Raw genomic sequence first — 23831 nt, 5'->3', positions numbered from 1 at the left:
TATAAATTAATGTAATTCTTAAATATAAAGCTTAAAAGACAAATTTTCATAATTTTATTAGGTAATATTGATTAAATTTAAAAGAAATTAAGTAAAAAAATGGCTACCAATTACTAACAGATTGTTCAAATTAATTCTTAAATAAATATAATTATTAATTTGAAGTTTTAATTGATTAAGAAAAGGAAAAAAAATTAATAAAAAAAGGTGGAGAAATATATAATTTGTTATTTATTTAATTAAAAAAAAGCTAAATTAACTATTAAAATGAAGTCTAATAATTATTAAAAAAAGTGTGTAATATTTTCTAAATTAATTTCAAAATAATATTTTTTTAATCAATTTTTAAAACAATTAAATTCATATAATTGACTACAAATAAAGTGGTTGGTCAAAGAAATTACCCATTTGTATGAATAAACTGAGTGAGAAGAATATTTTAAACTATAAAAATTAAAATAAATAAATAACAGAACGGGACGGTGAAAAATAGCACTCTTTCTCTCTCATACTTTCTTGACTGAAAAATTAATAAATATATATGGGAATTCCTTTATATAAAATAAAATATTCTAATAACTTTAAATTACAATTTAGTCCTTAAATTGGTATGTTTTATTTATCAAGTCCTTTAATTTAAAAAATTAAAATTAACAAATTTATTAGACATTAAAAAAAAATAATAATAATTTTGTGGAGTAAAAAGGTAATTTTTTTTTTTTAATTTTGTGTCCAATAAATTCCTAACGTTAAAAAGTATCAAATATGTTAAAACCTATTAAACCTAAAATCTAAAGTTCAGGAGATCCCACATCGGCGGTAGAGAGGAACTAGTGCTAGCGGGGATGCTCAGACCTAAAGAACGATGGATTGTGAGATCCCACATCAGTTGGAGAGAAAAACGAGTGGCAGCAAGGACGCTCGGCTCAAAGAAGGGTGGATTGTGAGATCTCACATCAGTTGGAGAGAGGAACAAGTGGTAGGAAGAACGTTTGGCTCAAAGAATGGTGGATTGTGAGATCTCACGTCAGTTGGAGAGAGGAATGAGTGTCAACGAAAACGCTCGGCCCTAAAAAACGATGGATTGTAAGATCCCACATCGATTGGAGAGAGAAACGAGTGTCAACGAGTACACTGGGTCTCAAATAAGGGTGAATTGCAAGAGCCCACATCGGTTGGAGAGAGAGGAACGAGTGCTAGCAAAGACGCTCGGCCTCAAAGAAGGGTGAATTGTGAGATCTCACATCGGTTGGAGAGACAAACAAGTGTCAGCGAGGACGCTGGGTCCCAAACAAGGGTGAATTGTGAGATTCCACATCAGTTGGAGAGAAGAACGAGTGCTAGCAAGGACACTCAGCCCCAAAGAAGGGCGGATTGTGAGATCCCACCTTGGTTGGAGAGAGAAACAAGTGTCAGCGCAGACATTGGGCCCCAAAGAAAGGTGGATGGTGAGATCTCACATCAGTTGAAGAGTGGAACAAAGCATTCTTTATAAACATGTGGAAACCTCTTCTTAACAAACGCGTTTCAAAAACCTTGAAAGAAAATCCAAAGAAAACCATATCGGCTAGTAGTGAGCTTAGGCTATTACAATATATGTCAATAACCGCTCAGTTATCGACAAAACAACGTTCTTTTAAGACAAATTGATTTTTAAATTTGCATGACGCTTGGCTTAGCTCATATACACGTTAACCAAACAAACATATTGTCACTCAAAACAGCTATATATATATATCAGTTCTTAAGCCATCGTCTCAAACTTCATAGCTTTATCATAAGCAAAACAGCAAGCCATGGTGCATTCAAGCTCTTCCATGTTCCTTCTTCTTGCCTCTCTGCTCTCCCTTTCACTTTCAAGCTCAGCTTCAATGGAGCAAAGCTTTGTGCAATGTTTGGCTATGAACTCCCAACAAACCATCCCTCCCTTCTCTGTTTGTGCTCAAAACAATGCTTCATTCTTCACTCTCCTTCAATCAACAGCACAAAACCTCAGATACTTAGATCCATCACTTCCAAAGCCTGAATTTATCTTCACTCCATTACATGACACTCATGTCCAAGCAGCCGTAATTTGCTCGAACAAGCTTCGGATACATCTCCGAGTGCGTAGCGGCGGCCATGACTACGAGGGTCTTTCTTATGCTTCCAAAATCGGAACTCCATTCGTCGTTGTAGACCTCGCGAAACTCCGGTCGGTCCAAGTGAATATCCAAGATAACACTGCATGGGTTCAGGCTGGTGCAACGGTTGGTGAAGTTTATTATAGAATCTCAGAGAAAAGCAATGTCCATGGCTTCCCTGCTGGCCTTTGCACTAGCTTAGGCATTGGTGGACACATAACAGGAGGTGCATATGGCTCCATGATGCGAAAATATGGCCTTGCTGCTGATAACGTCGTTGATGCTCGGATCGTCGATGTTAACGGTAGAATTCTCGATCGATCGACGATGGGAGAGGACTATTTTTGGGCCATTAGAGGTGGTGCTGGAGGCAGCTTTGGGATTATTCTTTGGTGGAAGTTGCAGCTGGTTCCTGTTCCTGAAACTGTGACAGTTTTCACTGTTCCAAAGATCTTGGAGCAAGGTGCCACTCAAATCCTCTACAAATGGCAGCAAATTGCAGACAAGTTAGATGAAGATTTGTTCATTAGAGTCATAATCCAAGCAACCATTGATAAACCCACCAAGAAAAGAACCATTTCAACAGCTTACAATGCTCTTTTTCTTGGTGATGCCAAAACACTCCTCCAAGTTATGGAGAAAAGCTTCCCTGAATTGGGTTTAACACCAAAAGATTGCATTGAAACCAGTTGGATCAAATCAGTTCTTTACATAGCAGGAGAATCCATTAAAACACCTCCTGAAGTTCTTCTACAAGGAAAGCCACAATTCAAGAACTATTTCAAAGCAAAATCAGATTTTGTTCAAATCCCAATTCCAGAAACTGGGCTGGAAGGTTTGTGGAAAAGATTGCTGGTTGAAGACAGCCCTCTTATGATCTTGAACCCTTATGGAGGAATGATGAGCAAGATCTCAGAGAGTGAAACCCCATTCCCACATCGGAAAGGGAACTTATTCAAGATTCAGTATTTAAGCTTATGGCAGGGTGGAAACAGAGATGCTGCAAAACACATTGAATGGATCAGAGAGCTTTATAACTACATGGCTCCATATGTTTCCAAGGCTCCAAGAGCTGCTTATGTGAACTATAGAGATCTTGATTTGGGTATGAACATGAAGAACAACATGAGCTTGGCTGAGGCCAGTGAGTGGGGGAGTAAGTATTTCAAGGACAACTTCAACAGGCTTGTGGAGATTAAGACAAAAGTTGATCCTGATAACTTTTTCTGGCATGAACAGAGCATTCCTTCCTTGGGAAGAGCTAAAAAGATCCAAAAGAAGGGGTTATAACTAAAAAAATCCGATGTGGGATTGAGTTTTTAGTGTTCCAAGAGCTTGAATAATGGTTTTTCACCTTTTTTTTTAGGAGTTTTCTTTCTTTTGTGGTTACTTTTCTTATATAAAGAGTGGATTGAGAATATTAGAGAGGTGGGTTTAGATAAGGCCGATGTGGGATACTACTTTTAATATTAATAGCAAAAGAATAAACATGAACATCAAAAGTTATATAAATTCATCTCATTTTGTAGTGCATCCCACATTATAACATTATATGAAACAATACGAATGAATCACATGAAGACATGTCATGATTGTGTTAAAATTAATCTCGACGCGCTTTCAAAATACATGAATTATATTTAGTTAAACACGTGAATAGCTAGCTACATGAATCGCTAAGTATATTAATGAATGTTCATATAAATTGTCTACTCGTCTTCTCGTCTTTTAAGCTGTCTTGTGAGTATCTACTACGTTTCGAACAAGTGTTAGAATTCGAACGCTTTAATATGCTTATTTTGAATGCTGGTTTTCCTTTCCCCACCTTTGTCGGCCTTTATCATATTGCTGCACTACCCTCGTCTGCCCATAACTCCACTACTACAGATCTAAAATGATCTGAACAAAAGTCCATATGTAATGGAAAATTTTAAGATATGGAACAAAAAGAATACAGATATAAAGGTAATGGAAAACAACCAAAAAGATGAAGACAATGTGAAGGAAGAGAGTTAGGTAGAACAGGATGTGACCAGAAAAAAACTATAAAAGGTTGATGAAAAGTTGACCCCTCTCGACTAGGAATGTTCAGTGACAACCTCTCAATTGTTACCGTCTGGCCTCTCTCTCTTGCTACCATGGTGACCCCTCTCGACTAGGAATGTTCAGTGACAACCTCTCAATTGTTACCGTCTGGCCTCTCTCTCTTGCTACCATGGTAGCCCACCCCTAGTGTGGTCAGCACCAATCGTGTTTGAGTCACGAAGCTTACACTCATTCACATTGGTTCATCCAGCTATGGCCTACTAGGAGCCCTACCATAAGCCAACTTACGCCCTACTACGGAATTAATTGACTGATAATGGCATTTATTTCTGCTTCTCCCGAAACCGATGAGGGAATGCTTTATGCTTCACCTGCTACTGAAGAGGGAAGGCTTTCTGCTTACTTATTTGCTTACTTCAAAGTCAAATGACCCACTACTGAAGAGGGAAGGCTTTCTGCTTACTTATTTGCTTACTTCAAAGTCAAATGACCCACTCCCTTCGCTCTGATAACTCTTCTTCAGTGGATGCCGGCTATTACTATTATAGTATAGGTAGGACTGAACTTCGGGAATCAAAGCCCTACTAGTTATTGGCTTCAATTCTGCTTGCTTCCTTGTCCTTCCGGGGCATGCATGCTTCCCTTAGCCAACTCCCTTGTTGATTCCTCAGCTGCTAGTCTTTCAAAGCAGTTCTTTCCGCAACTACTTTTCATCGGGAATGGTTGAAGCAACTAAACCTTCTTCTGGCGCTTCTAAACCAGTAGTTATTTCCCCGAAATCAGATGCCCCAACTACAATAACCCCATCCCCTGGGCGAAAGTCTATGGAAGCACGGTTGGCGAATCGAAAGAAGAAGAAATAGCGAGCGAGAGCCAACATAGAACTCCAAAACATACACTTCTTTTGGGCATCAAAATAAGCCAATGGCTAGCTTTTGGTCGAAGGAACGAAATATAACTAACTTATATCCTTATTGTCGAAAGTCTAACCGACTAGCATGAGACGAATTAGGTCAAAAATTAAGATACAATCTAGACGTTCACATCCTCCTGTTCCTTGACAGAAGCCACACTCGAGTACAAGACACCTTTGTTATAAAACTCGAGCGAAAATTCTAGAACATGCACATATAGTTGAGAGGATGAAAATGGAAGCTACTAGGGTAATTTACAAAACTTGCTTCAGATAATGTACTCAGTAAAACAGTACATAAAACTGTACTTACCTCTTTAAAGTGTGAAAGAAAAATAGACTATAGGCTAAAGATATGCACAAATCCTCAATTTCCTAAAATATCTACAGGTGATTCTTCAAAAATTGGTTGTGATAACTCTTACTTGTCCACGCCTCAGAAAGGAAAGCAAATCTCAGCTTACATTGCAAGCAGCAACTTGTAAGATGTTGCATGACAACTCCTTCTGTTTCGGGCTTAATAAAGAAAACCACATCTTTATTAAGTTGACCTCAGCATATTGATACGAAGAGGCTCGATAGCGCACTTTATCTTGAACGATTGTTTCGAAATCGAAAGGGAGAAGGCCTAACAAGGAAGAAACAGTGGCAATTTGAACAGGGAGACCAGATTTAATGGTAGTGTCCAGGCAAAGAAATGATGATAGATTAGATCTTAAGATTTTAACTCCTCCATCTTCAAAGCCTCCAGCATCCACGCCAAATCTACAATTAAAAATTGGCAAATTCGATAGCTGGTCAAAAATAAAATTTACATTTCAATGCCTTCTTGAGCAAACAATGATGATACTATTTGTGCATTTCCTCTATAATACGGTTGTGCATCGATATGTCGGTACATTTCAGGTAGCAAAGAAAAAAAAAAACAGAAGTAACCAAGACAACACAAAGTTCCATATCAATAAGCTATGCATAAATGAGATAAAGGGTTTATGTCAGGTTATAAGCTTCCATTGGCTGCACAAGTTTCATTTGTAACATGTATTTACTATTTAGAACAAGATTTATTAGCACTACACATGAGAAAAGAATTTGTATATACAGAGAGTTGCACTGTTTTACCTCCCAAGTTGACCAAGAAGAATCACAATTGCAAAACCCTTCTTAACTGATGACTTCAATAATTCCATCAGCTGAGGGATAATGTTAGCGAATGTCCAATTCCAGCCCTGTAATTGAAAAACAAACCAGAAGCAGTCTCATTTCCGATCTCTCAAGATTAAATATCAACTGTCGCAAACTGAAATGGACATTTACATGAATTGCAGTGAAAGGGAAAGTAAAGGATATTATTTCAGGGAAAGTAATCCACTTCAAGACGCGAAGGATATTATTTCAAGGTTACTACCATTGCAAGTAAACATTAGATGGAATATTGACGATTATAAACTGAAATAATAGCATGCATGTGACAAATTGGAAGTTTCTTGGGTATCGATTACTCGTTGAAGAATAACTTGGCTTACATGCAGGTGGACAGGGTCTAGTAAAACCTACAATCATCCATATGAACTTTTTGTTCCTTTTTATAGATACTGAGCATTCATCAAAAACAAAAAATTAAATAATACAAAATGAGCAAACAAAAACAGCACCCCAAAATGGAGCCAAAACAAACCAAAAGACCTAATCAAGAGTATAAACACACACACACACACACAAACAGCTCCACAACGACAGCATAATTGCAAAAAACAAAAGGAAAAGAAACAAACAGACATCTTGGCATTAAACTTGGCATAAGCCAACACCCACTTCCAAAGACCTCTCTAACCCCTAAAAATTCACTCATTCATCGCTAGCCAAAAAAAAAAAAAAAAGTATAAACGATGACAGATACATTCCATTCTACATCTATATGAAAGTTGTTAGAGCATCTCTATAGGCTATTTGGTTAGAACAAAAAAAATAACAGTATATATCATGACAAAATCACTTTCTCGATACACTCAACCAGATTCCATCATATCCAAAGAGAATTGCTGAACCAAAAGTTCAGTCCTTAAACCATTGACAGACTAATGTAAGCGAGAGAAAAAGGTGAGGACCAGTACCATGTACCATGCTAGCAGTTCAACCAATGAGATGGCATCGGTAACATCACACAATGTTGGATTGAAGAGAAATCGTGGTTCATCATCAGACACCTTGAACTTCTTTAAACAACAAGATGCATCACAGTCCAAATACACCGACGGATGGACCTCTTTACCACTTGAATTTTTACATGGAATCTGGTTAGCTAAATTCCTCTTGAACAAGGATTCCAGATTTAATGAACTAGTTGGATTTTCTAAATCTTCATCCATAATTTCATTTGATATATTCTTCTGAAGTAATCGCAATAGAAATGACACAACCATGGGCATAGACATGCCTTCCTCTGAAAAAGGGCAATTAGCACATTGAACAAACTCTGCTCTGCAATTTCTTTTGAGTGGGGTGAAAGTAGCATCATTTGAAGATCCGACTGTCTCAAGGTGCGTGATTATTGATTTCAAGACAGCCCTCAGATTAGAGTACACTTCCAAACTGAAAAAATGATCTCCACCAATATGTGCAAAAATATGAAGAATTGTTAACATCAACGAAGACTCATACCTGCAGCTTCTTAAAATCCTGTATGATATCTCCCAAAGAAGACCAGTACGATGAACAGCTTTAGAAATTGACGCTAGGATGGAACTTCCCGCAATCAAATAGTCTGTTGATGCTGGTGTAAGTGACAATGTTCTATTTACACTATCGATAGGGATATTGACCCTCAAAACACCTTGCGTCAATGTCTCAAAAGAGGCATCAGTACATGATAGGACTCGTCCATCTATTAGGAAGTCTTCCATAAGGGCAAGTAACGCATCCAAACAGAGCAATTTAGTAAACAAGCTTCTTATTGCCACATCAAGCATTGCTGCCAACAGGGAAAAGGGAAAAGAAGACGAAGAAATAGGGTAAATATCATTGATATGAAACCACAAAAAAACATATAAAGCAAATTCATTAATAAATAAAGTACTGAGAGAGAAAATAGTAAACCTTCACATATGTGCCCTGAGAAAGAATCCAAGCAGGTATGGCAGTTCAGAAAGTTCCCATATTTATGCACAGCAACAACGGTGAAGTTGAGCAGCAACAAGGAAAAGAATACACAAGTCTTCTCCCTGAAAGTTCATTACTAGACTTTTAATTCTCTTATAGAAAAAGCTACTTCTGAAAATTTAAGGATCTCTCTTATTTTTTGGGGAGGAGGGATCATAAAATAGAAAACATTTTGTTAAAACCAATAATTATTTGTATTTGCCCTGGTACAGAAAACAGAAATGTAAAATATGTAACTTGCAAAGCAAATGAAACACTTACTTTGGTACAAGTTCATGCTCCATGTTAAGGGAAGCCAAAATCTCTTGCACCATCCACTCTTTTTGAGTAATTATAGAGCTCCTCTTTACACAAGCCCTAGTTGCTGAAAATATTTTTAAGATGCTGTGACAGTCTTTTGAATTAGAGAAAAGAACACAAAAATCAGGGTTAGAGTTGCCCAGAGTTCCAGATTTAATTTCCGATGCTCCCACCCCTTCACAACCAGAAAGAGAAACATTTGTCCCAGGCATCCCTACAATGACCCCAACCTGATCAAGACAGTTATTTCCTGCCTGTACAACATCAAACAGATCATTCTCTTGTCTCCCTTGTATTAAACACGGATCTAGTTGGCGTTTACTGCTATGTATATCTCCTAACAAGTCAAATTCGCAGGACTGGGTATAATTGGACTTAATCTCAACATCGATGACATTGTAGCTGTGTGTTTTTGGCTGACCTTCTCTTTCATCTGGCAATTCTTTATGGAGTTCATCTACTAGAGGCTCAAATTCATTCAAAGCAGATGTTTCAGCGCCAGAAATATAAATATTTGGAAGCGAAGGAGACAGCGGCATTTCAATTGCTCTCCTGTAGCATTCCTCATCAGCAGCACTATCCAAATCTAGCAATTTCATATAGTCCACATTTGCTATATTACCAAAAGTTTCCAAGCTTTGAAGTTCACTTATGACACGAGTATTAAGTTCCTCAACACATGGCTGACAATTGTCCATAAGCTTGCTGACAGGTTGAGAAGGTTTAATACCAATACTTTTAGGCGCACAAACTTCAGTGTCAACTTTGTTCAACTTCATCTCACTATTATCAAGTAAATGTTGCACCTTTAATTTCTTCTGGCACAAAGCCTTTCTTTTCTTCCGAATTTTCTTATCAGCACAAGAATCTTGAAGCACATTCGATATTACATGTTCACTCTTATCTAAGGGCTTCTCTGCAGGGCTGTTTAAAGCATGCAAAAGAGACAACTTCTCTTCAATCTGAGAATGCATTTTCTTACTCTCATGATATAAATAATCAATGGATTCAACAGTTTCAATGGTTCTTTTTCTCTTTCCTTGTTTTTCATTAGCTCTTCCAACATTGTTTTTAATATGACTTCTGACACTATTTCCTGCCATCATGGCAAGGTTTTCATTGCTTTTCATTTTACCAACTTCACTAGATAAGTTGGATATTCTTGGTTGCATGTTGAAGTTCTCTCCAGCCAACTTTGTTGCTGTCAAACGAAGGCCAGCCTTTTCCTGTGAGCCGACCAACTGACCATCAGAAAAAGATGCAGTACTGGAATTGACTGCACAACTTTGTAACATTTTTCTGTTAGAGTCTCCAGGAAAGGACTCCAACCTAGATTCAATACCTGATAAAGATGTGATATGATTCCCTACAGACGAAGGAAGCAATGGAGCACCATGATGTGGGGTGGCCTGCCTAAAAGTATCAGGCATCCAGGCTTGGAATGCCTCTATAGCACGTAGATTCTTCTTTGAGTACGAACTTTGCAATTTCTCAGCATTCATTGTCTGTGAACCATTCAACAAAGAAGGCTTCAGTCAAAAGTAGGCGGAGAATAGTAAGTAACAACAACCCTTGAAGAGTAGAGTCCCCCTTCAAAAATCCCCCTATTCAGCAAGATAATCATGAAATAGCAACATATGTATATGCTAATAAGATTCGATGTTTGTTATTTAATTACCACGGTTAAGCAAATAGGTTGAATAGAAGATGACTATCCCAACTAAATTAAAACTGAATATGCAATCATAAACAACTTTCTTCCACAACTATCGATCAAGACAAAGGTGAAAGGAAATAAAGAAGAAAGCAAGTGAGAATGTGAAAGAATACCAATATCCACGCGCTTCTCAGAAGTTGGGAAGTAAACAAAAAAAGGAAAAAAAAAAAATCTTTAAGATCATTAATAATATGAAAAAGGTAGATATTTTCTTTTTAGATCAGTTCCATGTGAAGTATAGCAAAACTGTGCATCTAAAGTCAATGTGATTAGCATCATATTCTTAACTGGCAAGGCTAGCAGAATTAGAGTTACCAGAAAACTGATGATGTGTAGTTTCAACTGTTACCAATAACCAGCCTACACCAATAGGGGAGAAAAGTGGGTAGACCAATCCAACAGAGAAATGACAATAATGTGATGCCATTGTGCCTTTAGAAGTAAGTAAAAATATAACAATCAATATGGCCAATACTGTAGGTACAAAATTAAAGAAAAGGTAACAAACAAGTAATTAAAAAGGGAAAATCAACCTTTTCCGAGTCATCATTATCCTTAGTGCCAGTAGAGGAAAATTTATGCAGGTCGTCCAAGTGATTTGACAGCTGGACAAATTCTAGCTTAAAACGACCCAGTTCTTGTTGAATAACGGAACGATGATTTTTTTCCAAGTTAGCCACTTGTCTAGCATGTTTTAGTCGCGTCTTCTCAAACTTTAACTTTTTTTTCAAAAGCTTCATTTCTGCACGTTCGGAACTCATAGCATGTTCAAAAGAAACAGTAGATGCATCAGCCAATTTCCTAGAAGATTTGAATTCACGCAAGTTCTTTTGCAATTCCTCAATTTTCCTGTTCTTTTCTTCTAATTCAAGAGACAATTTATCAGCACGGCATTGTTCATCCATGGCCTTCCTGCGATAAATCTCTAAATGGTTTTTCAGTTCTGATGACTTCATCATGTTGGAACTCACCGTCTTCTCCTTCATAATCGCCAGATCTTCATCCATCTTATGCTTTATGTTAACTTCCTTAGCCTTAACAAACTCAAAAGCCAACTTCAATTCATTTTCATTTCTCTGTATCATTTCCAACCAAGGTTTATCATTCTTTTTCACATCCTTACTATTAGTTCTCTTGACGGGTTGACCACAACAAGATTCAATAAATTTTTTCAAGGTCTTAAGTTCTTTGACCTGCTTCTGCAATTTCTTAATCTTGCATGTCTTTCTTTCCGATTGCTGAAATAAGTTTTCAGCCCTAGATTTTTCTTCCCCAACCTGCTTCATGGTTACTTCAGTTTGCATCCTTAAAGCCTGTGCTTTAGACATTTCAGAATCTGCACGCTTTTTCTCTTTGAAAGTCCTTTGCTTTTCTATCTCTAGATCTTTCATTACCTCAGTTAGTTTAGAAGTTTCGCTAGCCAACTTTAAATTTGTTTCTTCATATTCTTTTTCTAACACCCCTAGTTGTTGTCTGCATTCATTAACCTTATCCATTTCAGTTTTGTGCAACTTCTTCAAGTCACTAGCCTTACTCCTTTCAATTTTCATAGTTTTCAAAGCTTGAGCAGCTTCCTCCTTCCTCGCTTCAGCATTTTTCCTTTCAGCATCTGTCCTTCTCTTCTCTGTCTCTAGAAGTTCTTTTAGTTGGCTAATTTTCTTCTTACCCTCAGCAACAAGAACATTAAGATGATCTACTTCTCCACGAACATTAACTGCCCCTACATCATTTTGTCTCAATGAAGAAATTTGAGATTTGAGGTCCGAAATTTCCCTCTCTAAAGAGACTCTTATAGCAGATTCTTTGTCTTTGCTCTCTCTCTCGACAGAAGCTCGAGCCTTCTCCTTCTCATATCCTACACCCATTAATTATCAACATTAGAAGTAGAAGAAGAAGAAGATATGAAATAACATCAACAATGTGTAGCCTTTCTTTTAAAATCCACATGCTCAACAGCTAAACAAAAAGAACTTATCTCCGTTTTTAGGGCAAGACGCAAGGTGACAAACCAAATTGATGCATATTTCGAGAAGAATAACTCTTTCATTGTATAAAGCTTGAAAACAAATCTACGTCTTAAGTAGAACCACTAAAAACAAAAGAAATAAAGGCAAGGAATTACACACTTAGTGTCCTTCGTCTGTAATAAACAATTAAGAAAAATGAATCACAGGGAAAAAAAAAAAATTAGACCTGATTGGATGATAAAAATCTACTCCAGTTAGCACAAATTAGAGAAAGATACAAAAATTTCTTGTGTTGATTAACGTTTGTTTGATTGTTTCAACTAACGATATGTCACATCTCCATTTTAGTGTTGGCAGAAGAACCACAAATTCTACCATGAACAAATATCCTTTCTGCAATACCCAGACCCAGCCTGCTAAAAGAAATCTCATTCTAAGAGGAAACTCATCATGGTTGGGTTTCTACCCTCTTTAAGATTAAGATTCTCCGCCTGAATCTTCCTGATTTGTTCCTCAAGGAGCTTGACTGCCTGACGTAGAGCAATTCTCTTCTCTTCAAGCTTTGTGTACATATCTTTCCACTGCACCCATAACAACCACAACGAAATGAAGTGAAATACAACCAACAAAGCACAAAAAAGCAAAAGAGAAAGAAGAAAGAAAGAAAGTCTTACCACTTTACAGCAGGAATTAGACGATTCAGGCTTGGATACAACATCCCCAACCATTGCCAAATGTCCGTAAAAGAAAAAGGGTAAATTAAGAACAATCGAATTGCTGCACTCAAAGTCTTACAAACCCATAAGCTAAAATTTTTCGAGGAAGTTCTGAAGAATAGCAATAACACAGCTTCAACCAGTAGCATTAGTTCAGTAATCACCCACTCGTTAGTACTGAGTGCAATGAAATCCTATAAAACAAGTTCTTCACACATGGTAGTTTCAAGTTTTTGAATAAAACTTTAGTTGAGGAAGTACTGCCATCAACTTTCTCCTCTCCAGCGCAACATTCTCCACTCCATCTCAGATCATCTACGCAGAAGGCATGGTAGTCGGTTAAAAATTGTTCTCTGCAGTTATAAATAAAGCAAGCAAAATTGAACAACAAATTTGCATTAGCTTCCAGGAAAATAGAGTGGCTAAAGAGATTTAAGATAGTTATGTTGTTGAGTAACAGGATTTTTGACCTTATGAAAGTTCTATTTTGCCCTATTTTTCCCCTTTTAAGTAAAAACCCTCATTCTATTCAAAAACTGGATTTTTTCATTTCACTCTCCCATCTCTCTAGTTTCAATCAAGTATCCTCTCGTCAATAGGTATGGTTTTACATTGTTGTATATTTTAGGTTTTCTTACTTTCATTCCATAGTTGAATTAGATTAGGTTCTATTTTACTTACATTTTTGTTATATTTTACTTGTTTTGTTATATTTCGAGTGCTCTTTTTCTTTCTTGTCTATACATAAGGTTTTACATTTTTATTATAGATTTTGGGTTAGATTAGGTTCTCTTTTACTTACATTTTGGTAATGTAGAGGCCAGCTCAAACACTCGGGCCAGGGCGAACAACTTCAATCAGGCTCAACCTTGTCTTTACTCTATGATAAGTTCCTTCAGACACAACATCACATCTCCTTTTTGTCGCCACTCACTCTAAGGCAATTAAGAAGCTTTTCGTCTTAGAGTGTGCCTTGCAGTTTGAAAACAATGCTCTCATCTCTATGCAGTTTGATTTTGCAATATTAATATATTTTTTTCTTGTGCAATATCTTTTCTTACAACGTTTTACAATGGCTAACATAATGGCTTCCTTTTTCTCACCACAAAATGCAAGAAAATTCCACCAATTAATTTTACAGTGTTAGAATCTTGTTCAAACCTTTCTCACTGTGAGAAAGTGCAAAATAAAAAATAAAATAAAATAAATAAAAACATATCTTAATTTTAAGTGGCTGGAATTTTTGGATTAGCAATTAGACCACCTTAAAACTAGTTGCTGTAATTTTACTCGTAGCAACACCTTGAAGTCAATACAAAACCACTCCCCGTAAAATATCCTACAAATCTTATGGACACAAAGTTTCAAACAAATATGCCCAACCTTGCTTAAAACATAAAGATTAATGAAAAATATCCTACAAATCTCGTAGACACAAAGTTTTAAACAAATATATCTAACATAAATGTCAAAAAAATTGACCACAAACAATAATGAATTTTGCTATATGAAGAAGTTTGTTTCCATAAGAAAGGAGGAAAGACACTAGCAAGTCACTACCAATCAACAATGATTCAAAAAGAAATTGCTTCACAAGAACCACCTAACGGGACTTCAAAATTGACCACTTTAAACAACAATAATTGTGACCTGGTAATCCAAAATGGATGTGGAGAGATGAAGGAAAGGACCAACGAGATGTTCAGAGGCACTCAATAACAATGAGACATTCCAAATGACTTCAAATAAAGCAAGAAAGATCAAAAGAAATGTATATCTATATGCAAGAAAATTTTCTATTTTACATCCTGTTTTTTTCTAGCAGCTTCTCATAAGGCCAAAATCTACCTATTTAACCATAAAAAACAAGTTCAAAGGAACTTAATAACAAATGATATGTTTGAAATGACTGCAAATAAAGTAAGAAAAAACAAAAGAACAAAGAAATAGCAAGGCCAAATCCCATTTTACATTCTGTTTTTCTTTTTTTTCCTCACAACCTCAAGTTAGACCAAAATCTATCTACTAACCATCAAAACACAGGTTCAAAGGCCCAAATGACTTCCAATAAAGCACAGAAGATGAAAAGAAAAGAAAAATGCAAGGAAAATCCCATTTCACATTTTCTTTTCTCGCTCCCTCCAGCTTTAGAGAGGTCCTCAGCCAAAGATGCATTTACACCAAAAAAGTTGCAGAAATGGAGAAGGTAGAGGGATCGGATTACATGTACATTCATATTTCAGTCTACATAATTGTGAAATACGAAGATTAAATTATACTTGCTTTTGCAGATATCAAAATATGCAAAGAGCATGTAGATCTAGAACTGAGTCTACACACGACAATTCGTTAGCAAATTCTAACTTGCCGGAAAATGGAGGGAGACAAATTTTCACTCACATCTAAAAACAGCTACTAAATATTTGATCCCGAAATTTTGCTCAAACACAGATAGTAATAACACACAGTAAGCCACTAATGCTTCCTTAGTTTACATAAGTTCTGTTCCTAAAGGTTCGACAAAAACAGACTAGCAATAGTAGTATCCTACAGAAGCATTCCAAATTTATTGATTATTTAAGAATTAGCGACAAGGAATATAAGCATCATATCAATCATTTACCTAATCTCGGTGCATTGCTTCTCTGCAAATGTTTAAAGCCGCTTAATGTACTCACCATCAGTTTCCCCTTTCCTCTGCTCTAGTTCTGCTGGCACCACAGCCATCTTGCTCTTCCGTTCTCACCATGCATAAGGATCAATGTCGTCTCTGGTACTCGCCGTTTTCTAAAGTTCCCGTCGCCGTCGCCGTCGCCGTCGCCCGGTAATCAGGAGCGGTCATCGTGGCCACGGTTTCAGCATTGGTAGAGTAAGCCGTGGGCCGAGAGTGGAGAAAGAAGACATGGAAATCAGGGTTTCTCTTCAGGGATAAAATAGTAATTTCATAGTATAAACCCCGTTTAGAAATTGGATTTCAATTTAATTTTATAATATATCGGAAATAATTTTTTATACATTAAAAATATAGTATAATTATTATTTTATTGTGTAATATAATAATATATTATATTATGTATTTTTTTTAAGAAAAAAATAATTTGTATTTATAACATGAAAAATATATTTTTGAAGTCATTGCTTTTTTTACATATAATTATAACTTTTAAATTTTTTTAATTCAAAATCTAAATACACAAAAATATAAAAATGTAATTTTTCGAAATTTTTCCTATTTAAATCACAATTTTATTCTACTCGTTGACGTCAACACTTGAACTCGCTCACACACATTTCGATCAGCAATCTTCCTTCCCGTGTTCGGTGGAATAGCTCTCTTATGGCTTCTTCGTTTTGCAAGCGTAGACCCGGATGCTTTCTAGTCATTTTTGACGTTTTTTTAGTAATAAAACTTTTCCTTCGTACTATCCACAATGTTTGAGGCCAAAACGATCGACTGACACTAATGCAAACCAACAAGTCAATTGTCAATGTCGATTTTAGCTTAAAACGACGTCGATCAACCAACGTACACCTCCTTCGTTCAATACATTTCATTATTCATAAGATACCTAAAACAAAATAAATTTTTCAACGACCGTTATAATAGCATTTTAAGCGTCTAGATCGACTTATACACATCTCACAACCAAAGAGTCAAACCGCTCGACGCTTTCATTTTATCTTTAGCAAAGAACACATAAGAATTACCATAGGAAAACTATACTATATATATTAGAACATATTGATCCATGTTACACAGAGCTATCATGGCAGGATAGAATACAATCCAAGGCACTGGAAAGCCGAGATTCGGCAATTTCGCACCATCCCGACGACAATGCCACACGACATGAACAGAGAGTTAAGCAGTAAATAGGCACAAGAACAAAGAAAGAGTTAGAGTAAGTTGCAGTCATAAGCTATATTTACTGATACACTAACACCTGCAGAAGTGGATCATCTTGTTTTCTCAGCTACTTTTGAAGGTGGAGGAAATGTTCCAAACACTCTGTCCCATAGTGATGAAGTAATTCCAAAGCCAAGAGTCTGGATCCTGAAGTGATGGCTCAAGTGGTATTTCTGTACAACAAATCAAGCAATTTTTGTAGATTATTGTAGGGTTATTTCCAAATATACGTATGTATATGTGTTACTCGTATAAATACCGATATAACATTTATTGTCATACAAAAGCTACATATAGAAGAGTCCGTGTGAGATCCTACATTGGTTGGAGAGGGTTCCGTATAAGGGTGTGGAAACCTCTCTCTAATAGACACGTTTTAAAACCTTGAGGAGAATCCCAGAAGAAAAGCCCAAAGAGAACAATATCGGTTAGCGGTGAGCTTGGGTTGTTACAAATGATATCAAAGCCAGAAACTGGGATGTGTGCCAGCGAGGATGTTGGGCCCTCCAAGGGGGTGGATTTGAGATCACACAACGGTTGGAGAGTGGAACAAAGCATTCCGGATAAGGGTGTGGAAACCTCTCCTTGGTAGACGCGTTTTAAAACCTTGAAGGGAAGCCCATAAGGGAAAGCTCAAAGAGGACAATATCTAATAGCGGTGAGCTTGGGCTGTTACAAATGATATCAGAGTAAGATACTGGGCAGTGTGCCAGCGAGGATGCTGGGCCCCCCAAGGGGGTGGATTGTGAGATCCCACATCAGTTGGAGAGGGGAACGAAGAATTCCGTATAAGGGTGTGGGACCTCTCCCTAGCAGACATGTTTTAAAACCTTGAGGGGAAGCTCAAAGAGGACAATATCTACTAGCGGTGGGTTCAGACATGTTTTAAAACCTTGAGGGGAAGCTCAAAGAGGACAATATCTACTAGCGGTGGGTTTGGGCTGTTACAAATGGTTCAGAGTGAGATACCGGATAGTGTGCCACGTTTGAAAACCTTAAAGGAAAACCCAAAGAGAATAATATCTGTTAGCGGTGGGCTTGGGCTGTTCCAGTGCGAGTTTGACTGTCCTAACCGATTGGATTTGGTTTTTAAACGTGAAAATCAAAAGTAATTCGGATGAATCGAAAGGTGGTTGGTTCGCTTTTGAGGAATCGGGCGCCAATAATAGAGAGTTTTCACATCGGCTTATCATGTGATACAGATTCTATAACCACATTCCATCACCAATCACATTCCACATCCCACTTCAAACTTTTTCGATTCCACGGGAGGACTCCTCTACTCTATTTTGAGAAAGGTATTCTCATATAACGTGTTCTCATATAACAGCACGGACGATAAAATTTTACGTATAGCGTAAGCGAACTCCGTACTAACCTTAAGGTTTCGTGCCATTTGTCCAGACGGCTGCCCGTGATGAAGGTAGTGATGGGTAACATCATACATCACATAGCCCAGCAACCCACCTCCAACCAAAGCAGGTGTGGTAGATGGGGTAGCAAAAAGCTTGATCAAATTCCAGAACTGGCAAGTCATGAGCAAATAATTAGGATCACAACCAAAGAAACTTGCCAAACCGCGTAAATTTCGACAAGGAAACGCTGAACAATGAACATTGCAAACATAATCTCATTTAACATATTGAAGAACAAATCGACATACTGGAAAGAGCAGAATAGCCGTTGCAGCGGGCGGGAAAACGAGTCGTAAGCTATCCATAGGGTGTTTGTGGTGGCAACCATGAAGAAGATAGTGTATGGTGTTTCCCCTGATCATCCAGTTCCAAAATGGTTTGAAAACGAAACCGAAAACAAAAAAGAATGTTCAAAGAACACGAAAAGTTTATCTCTGCAAGCATTTCTAGGCAGTGTTTCGGTTACTAACCAATAGCTCGAGGTCTTGATATGGAAAAGAAACCGATGAAGAGTGTATTCGAGTAATGTCCATACCAAAATTCCAAATACCACCATCAAAGATAATTCTGAAGGAGTATGGCCCATCCTGTAAGACATTGATATGAACCAGCAAACGACCGGTAGCCAAATGGTAGGAATCGCCCACCAGGCCGTGCGAGTCAAGAACTGTTTTGTTAAAAAGAAACTTTATTAATCATCTAGACTTAATCTCGACGAGTTCTTGAACTTTGAAGATCTTCAATACCTCCCAGAAATCGCTCTCGAAAAATCGAGGCCCTTCTTTGCTGACAATGGGCTGATGAACCCATTCCTGATAATCTTCCCCAAGATGGCCTACCTGAGAAACAAAATTGGAAAAAGTTTGCACACCATTTTACACAACCAGACAAGTTAAGAAACATCTATGACACAGAAAGTTTCATTGTCAATTCTATCAAAACTCTGAGCCAGATTGATTCAAAAGGTCTTTTTCGTTTGAGTGTAACGTTACCTGGAATACGAGCGGCTTATTCAAATCGACGGTGAATCCATGAGCGATCATCTTGGTGTAGATTTAGCTGCAGATAATAGGTAAGATTAAATGGAGTAGCTGAAACTGAGACATTGTACAATTTAATATCACTGAAGAACAGCAGTCTGATAATGTCTATTCTATTACATCCATGTTGTTGTTGTTCTTCGTATTTGAGTATCAAAAGCCACAGTCTCAGTTTCTTGCCTTTGTCTTTTCAAATTTCAATCAAGAAAGGGGAAAAAGAACACAATTAAGCCAAGAAAACGAAAACCCACATCAATCCAGCAAGGGAAATCTCAGGTTTTCCCAGAATTCAAGCATAAATCTGAAGAACTTCCACATGAACTCCATTCTCCAACACCAAAATCCACTCAAAATGAAAACGAAAAACAAGAAGATTCTAAAGCGACACCCCACAAACAAATCAAAATCGAAAAAAGAAAACATCCCTCGAACCATGGATCTACAAACAAGAACAAGAACAAGAACAAGAACAAGAACAAGAACAACAAGAACAGCCATACGGAGCTAAGAGAAGCAGACAAAACAAAAAAAACTTGAGAAAACATTCACAAACCGGAAAATGGAAATGTGGGTTCGGCAGAAGGGGCGGCGGCGATGTTCCTGGCTAGTGAAAACCACCACGACGGTGGCCACCGCGGAAGGAATGTGAGGGAGTCTACTCCGTTTTTTTTTTTTTTTTTTTTGGGAATGAGTGGCGGTGTGTGATGGGACGGCCCAAAAACGAGCAGAAAAGTTACCTTAATAGGGGGAGAGATCTGGACCGTCCGTTGGAACAAGAATCCGACGGAAACGGCCAGCTGATTTGCGTCGTGGAATCTGAGGATGCCAGTCTGTTATCATTAGCACACACCTCTAGGACTTAACACCCATCCTCAAATATCCTTCTGCTTTGCAAATACTACCAATTTAGCTCTGTAAACGTCGCCGTTCGTATTCCGGTGACCGGAAACTGTTGACCTCATTGGAAAGATGTCTTTAGGTACGAAATTACCTTCCAAATCGATGGTTTGAACCAAATTAGGCACTTCTTCAACAGACCTATCCAGCCGCCGTTGCAGAAAGAAACCTCCCTACCTTTTGATTCTGCGTTGGATAAATTAGGAGAAGCCAGCTCGACGGAACGACGACGACCAGCAACAAAAAGCCATCAAATTCGGCGATGTTTTCGGCGACCTGGCTGTGAACTCCGTCGTACCTCGAGATTCGTATGATGACGGTGCGATCCCCGACGCACCGGAAGCATCCGCCAATGGAATTTCCGGTAAGATCGTGTCTGATGGCGTCGTGTCGGCCAGGTCAACACTTTCCGGTTGCTGGAGTAAAAATCAGGAACACAAACGGCAAGGTAACGATATTTTTAACGGAGTGATTAAATTGTTACGATTTCTAGAGTTGTTTTTTTGAAAGTTTACACCGTAAGATGACGGTTATCAATATATAAAATAATGAATTTAGGTTTTTTTTTGTACTTAAAAAAATTTACGTGTTTGAAATTTAATATTGAAATTTCGTAGTCCTCTCTTTTTTAAAAAATAATTTTTATTTTCCTTTTAATTCTAAAAATGAAAAAGCTTTTATCTCATGTTTCCATTAAAAAAACTCGTTTTTTTCATAAAATATGTTGAATATTATTATATTCATTAAACTTTTAAAAAATTCAATAATAATTTTTAAAAAATCTAAAAAAATACCTTTTTAAACAATTTAAAACAATTTAAAATACTTTATTTAGTATTTCATTAAACTTTTAAACTTTAAAAAAATTAAAAATATAATTTAGTTTCCAAAAATTACTTTAATACCCTTACTCTTAAACTATTTTTTACCCTTAAAATTTCTTTAAAATGGTATTAATGGTAAATATATTTATAAACTTAGAAAGTTATTAATGAAATACTATTAAAAAATTTAATGATATTTTAAAACAAAATATTAACCATTTTCATAAATAAAAAATAAAATAAAAATAGTATATTTTTTAAGGTTAAGAATATCATTTTAGTTTGTGGAAGATGGGAGATATTTTTTTACGACACCAACATAAAATCTATGCTTCTAATCTCAACACAAAGTTAAAGACGATGGGTGAAAAGGGTATCATCCAAAGATAGAGCATTTGATCGAGAAGTGAGTACTAAAAACTGTTTGTAATTTTGGAGATTTTGGTACAAAAAACCCAGTTGAATTTTTCAAATTCCATGGGGGAATCATTTCCATTTTGAACTAAACTATTTTGGGCTAACAAACACCACATTTGTGTTTCAGAAGAGATGAAAGATGAGGATGTTGTTTCTTACCACATTTTTCTAGCAATTGATCTTCAATGGCGGATTCAGCAGAGACCTTCTCCATTTGTGTATCAGAAGAGATGAAAGATGAGGATGTTTTTTCTTACCACATTTTTCTAGCAATTGGGGTCTTCAATGGCGGATTCAGAGACCTTCTCCATTTTTGTATCAGAAGAGATGAAAGATGAGGATGTTGTTTCTTACTTGCCACATTTTTCTAGCAATTGGTCTTCAATGGCGGATTCATAGACCTTCTCCATATAAATTCCTTCAATTTGATCATGAAACAGCATGCGGTCGTCAGCACCACCGCCAGAAACCGGCCTCCGAACAGCCCAGCAAGAACAACCAGAACCAGAATTAGGTAACTTAATCTTCCTTTCTTTTTGATTCCCTGAATTTCACACGACTCTCTGACTTCCATTGCCTGCCATTGCTCATCGAAATCAGGAGGTTTTCTGCTATCTTGATCCTCTTCGCAAAAAATGGTTCGGATTTCTAGATCGCGTTCTTGTTCTTGTTCGTGTTGTTCTTCTTCTAGGTTTTCATCGTCTTCTTTATTTACCTGTTCTTCAATCGACGCCTTGTCCAATCTGTCATTTCTGAATTCCTTCTCCTCTGTGTTGTTCTTCTTCTCGATCGCTTGCCTACCTGATTTCTTTCGTACGAGTTTCCTAAACATACTCCGGTTGCGTTTTCCTCGCGTTCCACGTTCATTTTCGCACACTTGAACTTCCAATCGATCTTTGTTTTCCTTCTCATCTCCAAGAAAACCGAGACGGCTCTTTTCATCTTCAATTCCCTTAGGCGTCTCACAGGCATCGACCTCCGGTTCCACGAGTCGGATTTCTTCGATTGAGGAACTGAACTCCGGTGAGTCAATCGATTCGTTCGGAAAAGCATCGAGCGAAACTTTCGGAACGGGATCTCCTCCGTAATTTCGCGACTCTTGAATCACTAGATCATCCTTTCCAATCCAGAGATGCTTCAATACCTTTCGAATCAAGGATCTCAGAGCAGTCTCACCATGAGTGCACGGTTTCAAGAAGCGAACCGAACGCTTACCGACAAATTCCAGAAGCAAAAGTAGAAAAGCAGATAGAGTAGTTCCAACCACAAGCTTCTTGGCACTCAGTGCCAAAACCACAACCGCAACCACAAACATTTTCAACACAAACAAAACGACGCCGTTCCTGCCCGCCGCATCGCCACCGACAACGCACGTCTCAGTCCGATTCCGCACCAATTCGCATCCACGATCGCGACATTCTCGCGGTTCATCCAAAACTTTCAAATCCTCCATTTCTAGGTTTTCGCGGTGGACGCAACCGCCTCCAGCGTCAGAACAATCGATTTCCGGAGGATGCGATTGAGAAGACGGTTGAACGATTGAGTCGCTAAATTCATTCTTCGATCTCTTATCCTTCGACTTCCTTCTCGCCGACGGCTTCCTCAATCGATCACGATGCTTGACGAATAGATCAACAAGAGAGGTCGGAAATCCAGTCTCCACAACAAGCGAACCACCACGCTTCGGCGACTGAAGATCAGCAACGATTTGAGAGATCCGAGAACTCCTCGTGGATTTCCATGGAAGAAGCGGCATGATTCAACAACAAAAACCTGAAAAATTGCAATTCCGTCTAGAGGAATTGCAATTCAACGACGAATCGGCGAGAAATCGATAAAGAAATTCCAAAACAGTAGAGCAAGAAACGGCAAGAAGAACAGCGACTGCAAAGAATTCAAGAAATTGTCTTTACCGAATTACTGACAATAAGGAAGATTTGGACTTTTCTCTCAAGTGGAGAATCATCGGTATCCATATCTAATATTTTGGCACCACGGTGTCCATTATATTTATTTCTTTTATTAAAAAAAAAATTAATTTCCATGTTTAAAAAATTTATTTAACATAACCGACTTAAAATCAACAAAATATGGAAATTTATTTATTTTATTGAATTTAAAAAGAAAATAAGGAGAAAACATTCCCAAATTTAATATATAATATAATTTTCTTTTTATTTTTTTAATATATACATGTTTATCCTCAACTTTAATAATTAATAATTCATAATTCATTTTAAATTATAATAAAAGTAAAATTCACTTTATACTCAATAAATTATTATTTTCGAACAATCTAGAAGAATGAAAAGGCTACCTTGATTTTAAAAGGCTACAAAAATATAATTAATTAAAGTAAAAATATTTTTTAAAAAATAGAGAAGTAGGTA

At 37.2% G+C, this 23831-nt stretch overlaps 4 protein-coding genes across 9 annotated transcripts; 1 reads left to right on the top strand and 3 right to left on the bottom strand.

Moving 5' to 3' along the window:
• The first annotated feature begins 1539 nt into the window (after positions 1 to 1539).
• LOC111782711 (monolignol oxidoreductase AtBBE-like 13) lies at positions 1540 to 4937 on the top strand. The gene has a single exon (XM_023663506.2). It carries the CDS (start codon positions 1797 to 1799, stop codon positions 3411 to 3413), a length of 1617 nt encoding a protein of 538 aa, XP_023519274.1. The 5' UTR covers positions 1540 to 1796; the 3' UTR covers positions 3414 to 4937.
• Positions 4938 to 5312: 375 nt separating this feature from the next.
• On the bottom strand, positions 5313 to 15857 carry LOC111782859 (uncharacterized). 5 transcript variants are annotated; one of them, XM_087120569.1, is made up of 9 exons: positions 15565 to 15857; positions 12900 to 13294; positions 12692 to 12806; positions 10792 to 12113; positions 8503 to 10046; positions 8179 to 8303; positions 7197 to 8053; positions 6205 to 6311; positions 5313 to 5847 (listed from the first exon to the last, which is right to left on the bottom strand). In XM_087120569.1, the coding sequence occupies exons 2-9, from the start codon at positions 12951 to 12953 to the stop codon at positions 5538 to 5540; spliced, it is 4434 nt and encodes a 1477-aa protein (XP_086976695.1). In that variant the 5' UTR covers positions 12954 to 13294; positions 15565 to 15857; the 3' UTR covers positions 5313 to 5537. The 5 variants fall into 5 exon arrangements, with proteins under 5 accessions (XP_086976695.1, XP_086976694.1, XP_086976698.1 ...); XM_087120568.1 differs by having other exon boundaries at positions 12900 to 13256; XM_087120572.1 differs by having other exon boundaries at positions 15620 to 15857.
• Positions 15858 to 16645: 788 nt separating this feature from the next.
• On the bottom strand, positions 16646 to 20281 carry LOC111782888 (dihydroceramide fatty acyl 2-hydroxylase FAH2). Of its 2 annotated transcripts, none has more exons than XM_023663725.2 (7): positions 20041 to 20281; positions 19256 to 19322; positions 19010 to 19102; positions 18734 to 18930; positions 18512 to 18617; positions 18227 to 18373; positions 16646 to 17021 (listed from the first exon to the last, which is right to left on the bottom strand). In XM_023663725.2, the coding sequence occupies exons 2-7, from the start codon at positions 19304 to 19306 to the stop codon at positions 16899 to 16901; spliced, it is 717 nt and encodes a 238-aa protein (XP_023519493.1). In that variant the 5' UTR covers positions 19307 to 19322; positions 20041 to 20281; the 3' UTR covers positions 16646 to 16898. The 2 variants fall into 2 exon arrangements, with proteins under 2 accessions (XP_023519493.1, XP_023519492.1); XM_023663724.2 differs by lacking the exon at positions 20041 to 20281 and adding an exon at positions 19857 to 20013.
• On the bottom strand, positions 20159 to 23379 carry LOC111782887 (uncharacterized). The gene is made up of 2 exons (XM_087120651.1): positions 21601 to 23379; positions 20159 to 20616 (listed from the first exon to the last, which is right to left on the bottom strand). The coding sequence occupies exon 1, from the start codon at positions 23195 to 23197 to the stop codon at positions 21809 to 21811; it is 1389 nt and encodes a 462-aa protein (XP_086976777.1). The 5' UTR covers positions 23198 to 23379; the 3' UTR covers positions 20159 to 20616; positions 21601 to 21808.
• Positions 23380 to 23831: the final 452 nt, after the last annotated feature.

The sequence above is a fragment of the Cucurbita pepo genome, chromosome 20 (genome assembly GCF_057944985.1).
Source record: "Cucurbita pepo subsp. pepo isolate OVF chromosome 20, ASM5794498v1, whole genome shotgun sequence".
Classification (NCBI taxonomy): Eukaryota; Viridiplantae; Streptophyta; class Magnoliopsida; order Cucurbitales; family Cucurbitaceae; genus Cucurbita; species Cucurbita pepo.
This window is presented reverse-complemented; position numbering and strand designations above follow the sequence as displayed.